This window comes from Hoplias malabaricus, chromosome 12 (genome assembly GCF_029633855.1).
Source record: "Hoplias malabaricus isolate fHopMal1 chromosome 12, fHopMal1.hap1, whole genome shotgun sequence".
Taxonomy (NCBI): domain Eukaryota; kingdom Metazoa; phylum Chordata; class Actinopteri; order Characiformes; family Erythrinidae; genus Hoplias; species Hoplias malabaricus.
Window position 1 is genome coordinate 34,141,071 of NC_089811.1, and position 13,499 is coordinate 34,154,569.

At 38.4% G+C, this 13,499-nt stretch overlaps 1 protein-coding gene across 3 annotated transcripts; it reads left to right on the forward strand.

The window, feature by feature from the left end:
- The first annotated feature begins 1,787 nt into the window (after positions 1 to 1,787).
- Positions 1,788 to 12,255, forward strand: tank (TRAF family member-associated NFKB activator). 3 transcript variants are annotated; one of them, XM_066641007.1, is made up of 8 exons: positions 1,788 to 1,928; positions 3,025 to 3,180; positions 3,287 to 3,398; positions 4,630 to 4,742; positions 5,755 to 5,819; positions 6,630 to 6,748; positions 8,120 to 8,493; positions 11,133 to 12,255. In XM_066641007.1, exons 1-8 carry the CDS (start codon positions 1,923 to 1,925, stop codon positions 11,295 to 11,297), a joined length of 1,110 nt encoding a protein of 369 aa, XP_066497104.1. In that variant the 5' UTR covers positions 1,788 to 1,922; the 3' UTR covers positions 11,298 to 12,255. The 3 variants fall into 3 exon arrangements, with proteins under 3 accessions (XP_066497104.1, XP_066497103.1, XP_066497106.1); XM_066641006.1 differs by having other exon boundaries at positions 5,752 to 5,819; positions 11,133 to 12,254; XM_066641009.1 differs by having other exon boundaries at positions 3,039 to 3,180; positions 5,752 to 5,819; positions 11,133 to 12,252.
- The last annotated feature ends 1,244 nt before the right edge of the window (positions 12,256 to 13,499 follow it).

Below are 13,499 nucleotides of genomic sequence, written 5' to 3' on the forward strand. Positions count from 1 at the left end.
TTAGCACAGTCTATCACACTGAACATTCTCCCCCCCCCCCCAGTAATTTTCTTTGTAAATATTATAACTTCTAAAACATTTTGTGTGTGGGAAAAATATTACTATCTAATAAATCCCACCTCCATACTTACTGAAGAGGGGCAGCATAAGGGGGGAGTAACGTTGGAAGCAGGAATGTCATAGTCATTCAGATGTTTTTGTTTTTGTTTTTGGAAAAAAAAGAAAGTTGGAATGTGTGTGCACTGTCACCCAGCTTCAGTGTCCTGGGACTGTGGGTTTAATTCAGTCAACTCAAGTCTCAGGCTTTAAACTAATGAGTTAGTTATATAGGGTGATGTCTTGCTTGGGTGAAACCAAAACCTGCAGCCATTCCAGCCCTTTACAGATAGGACTGGTGACCCTATGGTGACTAGAATAACTAAAAATAATGACATAATAATCTGCAAAATAATCTTAAAAGTGTTCAAAATCTTGCAAGTTTTCTGGCAAAAATATTGTGCTCATGTCACACTAAGTGGTGCTCATGACAAGATTTCCATTAGCATCTGTATCATTAGAATCCCATTAGAACTCATCTGCAGATGGTGCCAATATTGCAGACATTAATATTCAGTGGGGAACACACCTTGTGTTTTCTTTATAGAAAAGCGTATAGCAATGAGGCCTAAGGGTCAGGAGCAAAAACAGGTGGCTAAAACAGACTAAGTCCTTTATCTGTTAAACCTGATCCCTTCAGGAAGGTACTCATTCATTCATTGTCTGAAACCACTTATCTAATTCAGGGTCGCGGTGGGTCCGGAACCTACCCGGAATCACTCGGCACAAGGCGGGAACAGGCGCCAGTCCTTCACAGGGAGCACACACTCGCACATTCACTTTGTTTTAAATCATGAATACCAACATGTTTTTGGACCGTGGGAGGAAACCCACACGGACACAGGGAGAACACACACACTCCTCACAGTCACCCGGAGGAAACCCACGCAGACACAGGGAAAATACACCACACTCTTCACAGACAGCCACCCGGAGGAAACCCATGCAGACACAGGGAAAATACACCACACTCTTCACAGACAGCCACCCGGAGGAAACCCATGCAGACACAGGGAGAACACACCACACTCCTCACAGACAGTCACCCGGAGGAAACCCACACAGACACAGGGAGAACACACCACACTCCTCACAGACAGTCACCCAGAGGAAACCCACGCAGACACAGGGAGAACACACCACACTCCTCACGGACCAGACCAGGAGCGGGACTTGAACCCACAACCTCCAGGTCCCTGGAGCTGTGTGACTGCAACACTACCTGCTGCACCACAGTGCCTCAGGAAGGTACTATTCTATTTTCTTCTATTCTGAAGCTGCTGATCAGTAGAACAAATCTACTGTTTGTGACCCAGAACTAATCATAGGACATCATTAGTACCTGGGATGAATACTCACATGCTCTGCAAAGATATAATACAGTCACGTCATCACAGTATTGTGGTCTGTTGAGTCTTACTAAAGAAGAACTCTGTATGAGCACGGTGTGTTCTGTATGCGGCCGAGCTGACTTTTTTTTTTTGAGGCTGTATAGAATTAAATAGAGCATGTGTGTGTACAGAGAGACTGATCTGTCTCTCTCTCTGTGTGTGTGTGTGTGTGTGTGCGTGTGTGCGTGTGTTTGATAGAAGGCGCTGATTGGCGGGGCGGCAGCGGGCGGAAGCTGCATACAGCGGCGGGGATTCCCCGAGGGAACTTCCCAGCTCATTGTAAAACATGTCAAACGTCCATTTGTGCGAAGCACTCCATTTCCTCCCCTTCTTTTTTTTTAATGTGAAAATAAAGTTGTGGACTAGACGTGCAGCAGAGAGAGCTCAGCAATGTCAAAGCGCTAGGTTAATGTAGATCTTTTTGGCACTTTCCGAATGAAGGTAAGGCTCTGTCCACTGATAGTTAGCCCTGCTTACTAACTAAACTAAAGTAAACTAAAGTAAACGGAACTGCTAGCTTTGTGTAGTTTAGACCGAGGTGAAGACGGTTTCTTATTCGCGAACTTATTCGAACACGTCCTTCCACCTTAAATGTCACATGTACATACGGCACCGTTTAAGGTGGAGCAGAAAATTCGTGTAAGAATGTGACGAAGAAATCAGCCTCGCGCAGTGAAGCCGTTGAGCGTGGTACCGTCGGTCTTTCCAAACGGTCAAGTCTGATCTCTCGAGACAGGCTAAATAATAAATATCGTCCGAATCAAACCCTACTTTTACTTCTCACCTATATTACGTCGTTGAGTTGTAATATTTCGAGATAAACAGCAAAGTTTCAGTTTTTTCACGCTGTTCTCATCCCTTTGCTGAGAGCGTCCCCTTACTGCCATGACCAACTTCCCATATTTTCAACACAGGCGCTTCGAAATTCAGATTAAACCTACCACAGTGTTTTTTAAAGTTAATACCCAAGGAGGTGTTAAATAATTGGAAAGTACGTCAATATTAAATCGTCCTGTTATTGTTGTAATCATTTAGAGCTTCCCTTGTTTAACATTAGCAGCTTCCACCAACCGTCGTCTGTGGAAGACATAGATAATACATCCACTCATCCGATAGATGTCTACAGTGACTTGGAGGAATGTTAGACTGCCATTGGTTCACAAAGATTAAAAATTAACATGTTTAGTAGCTTCAAAACTGTTCTTTATTTTTTTTAAACTATCTGTTTATCCTGTTTTTGTCTGTAGATTGAGACCTGATCTGTAGATAGTTATGCTGGGCTTGTGTACAGATTCGAGTGTGTCAAATTTTCTTACTTCTCTAAAACCCAGTCTGTTTATAAACGATTGAGAAATGAATTCCTCATGAATATTAAAGCTACCAAATATAAAATATATATTATCTACTTAACTAACTACATTGAGCAAACTAAAGTAAGCTGAGTCAACAGCACGGACTTTTCGGACTGCAGTGGTTTTCCTGTCAGACAGATACTGGCATGATTTTACCTGCCCATGGTATATTAGTATATATATAGTTTTGTGCCCACAGGACTCATGACAGCTCCATCCGTGATGTTACTGAAGGCCGCGGCATGGAACGAAACATTGGAGACCAGCTGAATAAAGCCTATGAAGCCTATCGGAATGTCTCAATTGAGAAAGACAATGCCAAAAAGGAACTACAGCAGAAGGTTCAGTGCACTCTATAGTTCCATAGTGTTGCTTCTTTCTCTTTCTGTGCTCTAAAATTGACGAAAATCACCCTGAACCTCTGTGTGTATGTGTTTGTGTGTTAAGACGGAGCAGTATGAACGGTATACTCAGCAGTTGGAGAGGAAGATAGAAGATCAAGAGCTGCTGATTTCAGAGCTGAAAGCACAGTTGAGTTCAACAATAAAATACTGTTCAGGTTAGTCAGAAACTGACCCCCAGTTTTTTGGTCCTCTGATTTATATATGAATTGGATATATTGGACAATCATATGTCACAGAAAAGATTACTGCAAATGTGTGAGACCTTTTTATTAATTGAACTTTTAGTGTTTTAGTCTTTGCTGGACCCAAATTCCAGGCTTTTTTTGTTCTTCATTTTAAGCGCAACGTTCAAGGAATCTTTAATTATATTTGCTTGAATAAGTGCATTATTTATTTGTCTCGTATTTTTTAATCGCTCTAATCATTTGCACAAAACTGTGACCTTCACACCAAAGGACAATCTGAATAATAATAACAGAAAGCAGTGACGTTTCTTGCACTGCAGTTTTTATTGCTTCCTTTCTGACACACAAAATGACCACATGACCTTAAAATAGAACACAAAAACGTCAGTGTATGTGCCTATTTATGTAAACCAATGTTTAAAAGTATGGAATAGTTGTTGAAGAAGATATATGTAAAAAAAATAATCTGTTATAGTGCTACAACTAATTTGACTAATGCTGTTAAAAAGCAGAAAGTTTAGATGTGTTCTGAACGATGAACCTTTTTTAAATGTTTTTTAAAATAATAATTAATAATAATTTTGAATAAAATCTCTTTAATGACCTTGTAGGCATCTGTACCCAGTACACAGTAAATTCACCAGTGTTAAATCACTGAGAGTGTTAATTTAACACTTATAGTGTTGTTTTAACACTGGTGAATTTACTGTGTACAGGTTATTTCATGGAATATTGTACAAGAATTTGCAAAATGAAATTTTAAATAATTAAGACTCACCACTCTAATACACACAAGAGTATTATACACTTTTAAAGTATATTTGGACAGTCATCAGTGATCATTTATATAGGTATTACATGTTTATTATCAACATTATTGATTTTTACATGCTTGAATGATATTTGGACATAAGTGAATGTCAGATTACAGTTAGTTAATTGGCCTGATTCAGGGCAGAAACACCGAGACACACTGACGTGTGTCAGTTCTGTGTAATTAACTGGCTCATAGTTATGATGTGTTTCTAGACAAGAACTGATCATACTGGCAATATGCACCTAAAATTGTCCTTTGTACAAACCAGTGCAGTAGTATTATTTCTTAATTGCTCTCTGATAGACGTCTATAAGCTATAATCTGTACATTACTGCACTTTGGGAATTGGTGTTTGAGTTTAAAACTGTATGTTGTTTCTTTCAGGGGAAGCGAAATGTTCTGAGGCAACACGCCGAAAACAGGAAACAGAAAGGTTGTCACCTAGCAATCAGTGGTCTGGCAACCCTGCCACTTCCCACAGGACCAACCATGTCCTGGTAGGTGCATCCCCAAGTTAATACCAGATACTTATCAGTATTAATGTCTAAGAATACAAACACTAGTCTCATCTCTCTAGGCTGAAGGAAGATAAAGTAGTTCATTATGCGAAATACATATTGAAGGGGATTCATTCTAAGCCTGCGTTTCCAGATAAGACACTACGGCATGTGTATTTGTTTTTTCACAAATACAATACTCAAAAGAAAAATATATATCCCAGAATGCTCGTTGATAGGATTTTGTTAAAGTTAGAAATTCCTTAAAAATCTGTTGGTGTCTTGTCTTTTGAAAGTTGCTATAATTTGTTATTGACCTGCGATGCTTAGATCCCCCTTAGCATAAAATATGTTGAATATTTTTGCTTGTTGTATGAAGCTATGAAAATATAGCTTAAATTTACTGAATGGAATGTCCTTACTAAAACATATGCCTCCACCCTCACCATGTTTCTTCTAATATTAGTATAAAGCAAGCAGAAATCTGATGGCAGCGCCTGAGCTACTTTCCCACTTATCCACAGTTCAGTCGTGGGTTAAATTGTGAGAAATGTGTGAAAAAGATGTAGTTCTTTTTCTTCACAGTTTGATATCATTTCTCAGCTCTATCTGTCCATAGTGAGAATTTTTCTCTAATTGAATCCAACATGATAATTCTTTTCAATTGTTTAACACTTGTCAATATTTTTAGACAGCAGGGGGAGCTAGAGCATAACGTTGGGAACACGTATTATTTTGAGCTGTAGCAGGGGAGAACTGACCTTTCTCACTTTAAGCGAGTTCCTTGTGGAAAGTATCATTTTTATTTTCTACATTTAGAGACAGACATACACAACAGTCTACACAGTGAACAGGGTTTAAATGATCACATGCAGATTAGAGCAACACTGAAGGTTTGTAAATGAGTTCTCTGTGGTAATCATGTTCAGAATATTTTTTAACAGGTTTCAATGTCTCTCAGAACTGGTTTTAGTTCAAACTAACTCTCTCTCTCTCTCTCTCTGGTCAGAAGAAGGAAGCCATAGAGTGTGTTCCAGGGAATCCTTGCACGTTACCTGGAATCAGTAACATGAAGACGTACGTGGTCCACACTTTGCATGTACACAATGTCAGGGCTTGTTTTTATGAAACTTACTAGATTGTGATCATTAGTTTAACATTTAGTTTCTTTAAAACAAAGATTGCTGGACTTGAACGTCACTGCAAACAGTTAAGAGATACTCAGCCTCCTATTTTCAAGACTACGAAACTAATCCAGACACTGAAACGTAGCTTGTGTCCTGAGATGTTTCAGACACATGGCCTTGCTGGTTGTATTATTAACACTTCTGATCCCGTTTCTCAAAGCGGTCATCGCACAATGAATCATTATAAGACGGTAAAGACAGTAACACTGTGAACTGTCTGTCTGCACTTTAGAAAGATCATTACGCTGGGGTGGTTTTGGGATTCTACTGAAGGTCATCAATTCTGAAACATATTTTAAGAGGAATTGTAAATGCCAGCTAGAAAAAAAGAGGCCTGTTTTTCCTTGCGTCTGCCTCAGTGAAGCATTGCCCCTATACACAAAATGGTTTCCCCATGCTAATTTATTCGCACACATGTGACTAGATTGTGTTGGTCAGTCTGGGATTGTTTATAGTTACTAACTAACTGAATTTGCACAAGTTGAAGTTTCATATTTTCAAAAATTAGCAAATTTAAATGAAAACATGATGCTATTTAAATGTACTGCATTTGGTCTTGTCTTGCTGTTTTCTCAGTAAATATATACCAGATTATCTGGTAGTGCTCTTTGTTTTCTACAGGCTCAGTTTGTGAGCCACTTTTGTGAAAACATGCATTGGAAGTGCTAGCTCAACACTTGCATTTTTTTTTGGTTCTTAGTGAGGATGTTCTAGACGCTTTTCAGGAAATCCAAGGGACTTTCCACAGGATTCAAACTCTTGCAAAGCAACAGAAAGATCACCTGAAAAGAATACGCAAAGGAAATGATACTGCTAGCGGTAATATTATTTGCAGTTTTTTTTTTTTTACTTTTAATTTCTCATTTGATATTTTTGGATAATTGTCTTCATTAAATTATAGTTGTTGTGCTTTAGCTGAGTCTGTTTTTTCTTAATGTTGTTTTTTTTCCTTCTAATTAAATTATGAGGAATAGAAGCTGTGGAGTTAACAATTACTTTGGAAATGTCATAACAAGATATTAGATATTATGTATTATCCAATGCACAATTAAAGACAGAACCACCTGGAGCAGAGGCAAGCAGTTCCAGTGTCGCTGCTGCGGCGGCTTCAGCCCCTGCCCTTCGCACTGGATTAAAATAGACTGAACAGATGAACATGTTCAATTATCATTGTGCAGTTATGCAATTAGAGGCCTTTTGTGTAATGAAGAGAAACAATATGTGCATGGAATGTAATTTTAGCTGTGGAATCATGGAGAAGGACTGGCAGGAAGGAGAATGTGTCTTCACATACTATCCAGGCAAGAATAAAGTGTCAGAAAGTGTAAAAAGTAAAGTAATAACTTAGTTAGAGAAATGACCTAGGGCTATGTTTTGTTTAATGGAATACCGCGGATGTTAATAACTGTCATATAACTAACTTTTTTTAATACCTAAGTTCAGGTTAAATGACGGATTTTAGGTTGTCTACAAGAAACGTTTTATGAGGCACTATAATCAAAGAAGTCTGCATAATTCCACTATTTAGACGAGAACAGTCATTCAGGGTGTGACATGAAAGGATGCCCAGAGAAACGTACTGCCTCCACTTTCTTTCCTCTGATGGTAACATCAGGTTTTAAAAAAAAATCCACGTTACAGTAAAATGACACCTGTGTGTGTCTTTGTCATTTCAAAAATGGTAAAAATGTAACAACCACCAAACACAAGCACAGGCAATATTTACTAAGAAGTGATTCTCAGTGCCCTGTTCAATGTTAAAATGTCAGAGATGATCTTGAATATTCAGCGCTGTGTGGCACATACATCATCAGTCGTGTGGTGGTGGAATTCTAATCATTTGCACACTGATGTTCTTACGCCTCTATGAAGGCACATGTACACCAGCATAAAAGACTGAAGATGGAAGATGCCTTCACACATACAGCAGCGTGGTCTAATCACTGATCTTAACAGATCTAGCTCTGAATAGTGGGTATACGTTGTCTTCCAGGGGAGAACTCAAAGCTGGAGATTTAATGTCAGATTATAGTATATAGTCTATTATTAATGCTACTGCTTTATTTGGGTGCTGTTATTTATTGTCTCACACAAATGGCTTTAAATTAAAGATGATTTTCACTGTAAGTATTCTCCCTTTCTTGAGTCTTACCTGCACAAACAACGGGTTTTTTTTCTGTTGTCCTGCAGAGCAACAGTTCTCCATGCCCATCCAATGCACTGATGACACATCGGAACAAGCTGAAGTGCCTTTCCCCTCCTCCTCCTCAGCATCAGAAGTCAATGACCACTTGACCTCTGGCTCCCTGGCGTCACGCGGCGTTAACCCAGAGGATGCTTACTTTATGAACTGTGTAAAGTTCCCTCCTTCCACAGACAGTGAATATGAGTTCCTGCACAGTGCCCCAGAGAGAAACATTTCCCGCTCCCAGCATTTGAAGGCCCTTGTGGAGCCCATTTCCACAGTGTTGGAGGAGTCCTTCTCCCCTTACGCAGTTTCTACTTCTACATCACATCTGCCACCTACGTCAGCATCGCATGAAGCTGTCCGGGGTCCACAACAGGTGAGAGCCACACATTCGTGCTTCATCATTTTCATACGTTTAGTTGCGGGGCGGATTTGCTGTAGATTAAAGGGTGGTAAGCAGACATCAAACATGGCATGACTGCATAAATACTTGAGAATCTTCTGTGTACGTTTAGATGAATTAAACTGAAGGTAGTAATCAGAATTTAAACCTTTCTTGCATCCAGTTGGGTTCAATTAAAATACAGTTAATAAAATTAAATCTCAGTTTCAATTAAATCTCAGTTAATAAAAGTTAACTGAGAGATTATCAACAAAACCGTACATTCATTCAGAATAAGGAAAATGTTTTGAAAAATGTTCATACATTTATAAAATCTAAATAAAATTGTTTAGTATGATTTTACATTTGAAAAATTTAAAATCATAACATGAGAGTTTATGACACCTTACAAGGTATCAATGTAATTGCTTTTCGCAAATGTAACTGTAAATGTAAAAGTGTAATCATCTGTATTGGCTGATGGTATATAACTCATCTCTAAAAATAACACAAATATAAAATAATCAAACTGGATGATCCTTTAGAAACATTTTACTTCTTTAATTATTCAATTGCTTTGTGCCAGTAAAACTATGAATAGTATTACACAGCTGTCGTATACTGACAACCACACTGCAATTATTGCTCCAGATCCACATTCATTCATGGTATACTCTAAATAAATATATACTGAATTGTTGAATCATATGTGTACACAATTTGACAGATAGTTTAAAATATGCTGCTCTTGGGGTCTAGATTCGTTTCTACAGTCTGCCAACCTAAATCCTGAGAAACTCTAACATTTATATTGTCAGTGTCAGAATGAAACCGTTTATCTCTGTCTTTTAAGTTTTTCATGTTTGTTACATAATTTGAAAACACTACTTGCAGTTTATAATGTGTCAAAATCTCATGACTAACAGGCCAGGAAAAGAGGCTAAATTAAGATGAAATCTGGTAATGTGCTTCTATTGACAACAAGATGTTTTTTTTTTTTCCAGGATCTTAAAGTTAACACAGGGGGTCCTCGACTTACGACGTTGATCCGTTCCTATGTCGCGCTGTAAACCGATTTTCTGTGTAATTCGGAACATACGTATATATTGTACGTAAATAAGCACTTATCCTATCCTAACACCTATCCTCCTCGGTCCCGAGCCGCGTAACCGTGTATTCTGCCGCCGCGCAAACACCAAACACGAAGTTCGCGTTACGACGTTTACGATGCAAAACCACTTAAGTCGAAACAAGGCTTTATACAGTAAATGGAAGATGTATCGTAACCACGAAACATCGTAACTCGGGACTGACGCAACCCGAGGACCTCCTGTATAATGAAAGTATGAAGTTGAATGAACTTGTATGAAACTAAATAGTGTACAAAGATTTGGATTGCGTTTGAGAACCATTGGTTTGTTGGTCATGAATATTTTGTTCCAGATCCCACGGGAAAGCACTTTTAACACTTGTTAAAGACTTAAACAATTGTGTAGTTTTCCTCCTTTTCATGGCAGTTAACTAATAAATAAGAGATGATTGCTGTAATGTTTATGGTTTAAAAGTATGTGCTTACAGTTTTCTGACAAGTGCAATGGTTAAGGAGATTATAAGGAAGCCAAAAACTTCCTAAAAACCCCCGAGATCAGATTGGGACTGTTGAAATCTGATACAGGATTGAGCAAATTCCAAGTTTTCAGGTCTGATTAGGCCATCATGGTTTCTAACTGACAGAAGTGAGTCACTGTTTCAAATGATTTACATTTTATCACTTTCAGCTGAGACCTCGAACATCTAACTATCTTATGTAGAAAACCTTTCTTCTGTAGTCCAAATGGAATATCACTGGAATGCATGCACACATCTGAGTTCTTCACATCTGCAAAGAGATTAATAAGGTGCTGCTCTGTTTAAGATCTCAGTCAAAATGTGCTAAGACCACAGAGAGCTGAACACCACGTACTGTCTTTTTTTTTTCCTGTGTTGTCATCCACTCCTTACACACCTCGTCATATTGTTCTTTTGCTCTGGGTTAGAAAAGGATTAGCGTAAGTCCCTCAGGGTCATCTGTTATGGAAATATGAAAAATAATGATTGTCAGAGAACTGGGATTCTAATTTGTTTAATTATGAATCTTATTTCCTAACACTGCTCTGAAAAAGTAAACGTTTTGAGATTTGGAGTGGAGAGGCAGCTTGTGATTATCATGCGGTATATAGCATGGAACATTTCAGTCTACAGCTTATTTCGGTGTAGACATGGCACTGTGCCATTTTAAGTGTGTGTATGTCCTTTTTCCAAGGGCGGCAAGTGATTTGAAATGTATTTATTGTGAGGAGTCAGAAAACTACTAGCACATGACTGTAATTATACTTCATACATGCCTGTAATAGGCAGATATATTTAAGATACTTCCTGTATTTACAAGGGTCTGGGTTTATAGCTAGACATTTATTCAAAAAATGTTGTCGCCTTAAACCTATACCTTTTGGCCAGGGGCAGGGTTGTTATTAAAGAAATGTTTTACATCAACACCCATTTTAATAAGCAGCGTTAAGTACTGTGAAGCATGAAACACTGGCCTGTGGTCTAAAATACTGTCCCTCTCTCTCTCTCTCTCTCTCTCTGAGTAGCCCGTGTGGAGCCCTGATCTCTCAACTATGCAATCGGAGGCATCAAGCCTGGAGTCTGCTCAGACGGCCAGCCCGGGTCTGTGTGCTTTTTGCAAGGCTACTGTTCCCCCAGACCTCATATACAGCCACCTCAATTCACACTTCCAGGGCAAAGCCAGCGATTGACACAACCAGGCACAGGGGCTGTCTACAAGCTGACGCCATGCCTTATTCATGCCTTTGTTGCCTGATCCCTCTACAAAACCAGGGTGTTACACGGTATTCACGTTGGCTTTCATTCAGAATGTAGCGGGAGGGGGGCTCTCCACGCTCATTTATTTAATTTGTAAAAGTTTAAGCGGTACATTTTGTGGCTTTTACAAGTTAACTAATCTGTCTGCATTTGCAAAGTGGGACTCTGGAATAAAGAAATGCTTCCATATGATTAGACTGAATATGTTTGGTATATCTTTACTGTACTGTACCCCTTTTTTTCCACTGTTTAAAGTAAAATGTTTTTTTTCTGTGCCTGCAGCTGGCAGTTAAAGCTCTCCATGTTGAAGCAGTTGAGTTTTTTAGACAACTCAAATCAGCAGACACAGTAGCACTGAAAATCAGGCAAATGGAGAACATTAAAAAGCATGTGATCAGTGTAGTTTTTCTTTTCAATGAAAAGTTAGCTAGCAATAACTCTTAATTTAATATCTTTATTTTAATTTGAACCAGCTGTATGGCAGATTCTAAGCAGAATGATAAGTAATTGTCGGATAATTATTTTGATGTTTCCACGCCATATGGTCTTTGCGAGCAGTTTTGCACAGGTATTGCAGGTTAATTAAAACTTTGTTACTACACAGTGTATCTGTTGCATACTTGCTGGGTAATTATATGCACAATTATCTTATTATTGATAGTGTAATGTTTGGAGTCCTGATGCTATTAGACCTGCATTAAATACATTATTTTCTATATTCACATGAATGAACAAAAGGCATTTTAAAGGCCACGCTATTATTTCAAAACATAAAGGAACACATTAGTTACGTTGGTTAAGCAGCACTGTAAACCTGCCTATTACTATCTAAAGACTTCTGATCATGTGGGTGAGTTCCTCAGTAATTCTTTAACGTGAAAACATGAAGGTTTCTCTTACCTTTTGTTAACCTGTGTGTTTTCTGTTCAGTGTGTCATACTGATAAGTACAGTAATGCTTGAGTGAGACTAGATGTATTTTCTAATGGAGTGTTTTAGTCTGTCACCTTCCTGCAGCATTGGACTGTGGGAGTAGATCATTAGCAGCTTCGCAAACAAATGTAATAATTTTCACCAGCTCGTGTGATGATGTGCTAAGGAAATAGGCAAAATATGTGTACTGAAACACATGCGTGTGCAGTGAGGACCTTGCAGGCCCCAGGATTACTGCCTGCTAACACTTGTGCTGGGTAGATGAGCTGGTGTGAAGACTGCAAACTGGATTTTTTATTGATTCAGCGTAGGCTGCTTTGGTTTGACGGAACAAATAATTTCAATGCATTCTGAGAGTGTGCTGTAAATGAATTGATGGGAGAAAATGGCAATGTGCATGTAAAGTGTGTTTCTTGTAAGGATTGCATTCATTTCAGAAACAGAAATAAGACATATGGCACAGTGATAAAAAATATAATGGAATATAAATGTAGCTATAAGCACTGTATATTCCCATGTGAATGAGACCATGTTTGCGCTCTTTCTCATTTCCAGCATATTTGCAGTTCCATATGCTTACATACTAGTTCTCAGTTGTTCTAAACAACCTGTTACATTGTCTGCAAATGAGACTAATATTCTTTCCAGAAAAATGTGCTCAGTGTTGTCATCATTTAGATATTAGATAATATATTGCCTAGATAGGTTTCTTAAGGGCATAGCGCTACCTAAAAGCATGTTCATATTCAAACTTACACTTCTGCACATTAATAACTACATTAGCTGATTTTAACATTACGGGAAAAACGGAAGTAAAGTCATATAATTATTATTTTTAACTCTCCAGTAAAAGTTGCTGTAAAATGTGTTTCCTGTAGAAGATCCGTGTAATTTGACCAGTGACGTCCATTGGCAGCACATGGACTGTAAGTTCTACAAATGAACTCTTGACGAGGCTACAGCTGTTCAATGAAAACCATTTCAGGTGACGACCTCATGAAGACGACTGAGAGAAAACCAAGGGTGTGCAAAGCTGTCTTCAAAGCAAAAGGTGGCTACTGTAGAAGATAGAACATATATATATATATATATATATATATATATATATATATATATACACACAACCAGAATATGTTTTCTACATATGATTCTTCAAATATGCCACCTTTTGCTTTGATGGCAACTTTGCACACCCTTGGTGTT

Excerpts from the sequence above, each read along its gene's own strand:
- tank (XM_066641006.1), top strand. Across the intron at positions 4,743-5,751 it reads ACAGGACCAACCATGTCCTG|AAGAAGGAAGCCATAGAGTG; the intron begins GTAGGTGCATCC and ends CTCTCTGGTCAG. Across the intron at positions 5,820-6,629 it reads GGAATCAGTAACATGAAGAC|TGAGGATGTTCTAGACGCTT; the intron begins GTACGTGGTCCA and ends TTTGGTTCTTAG.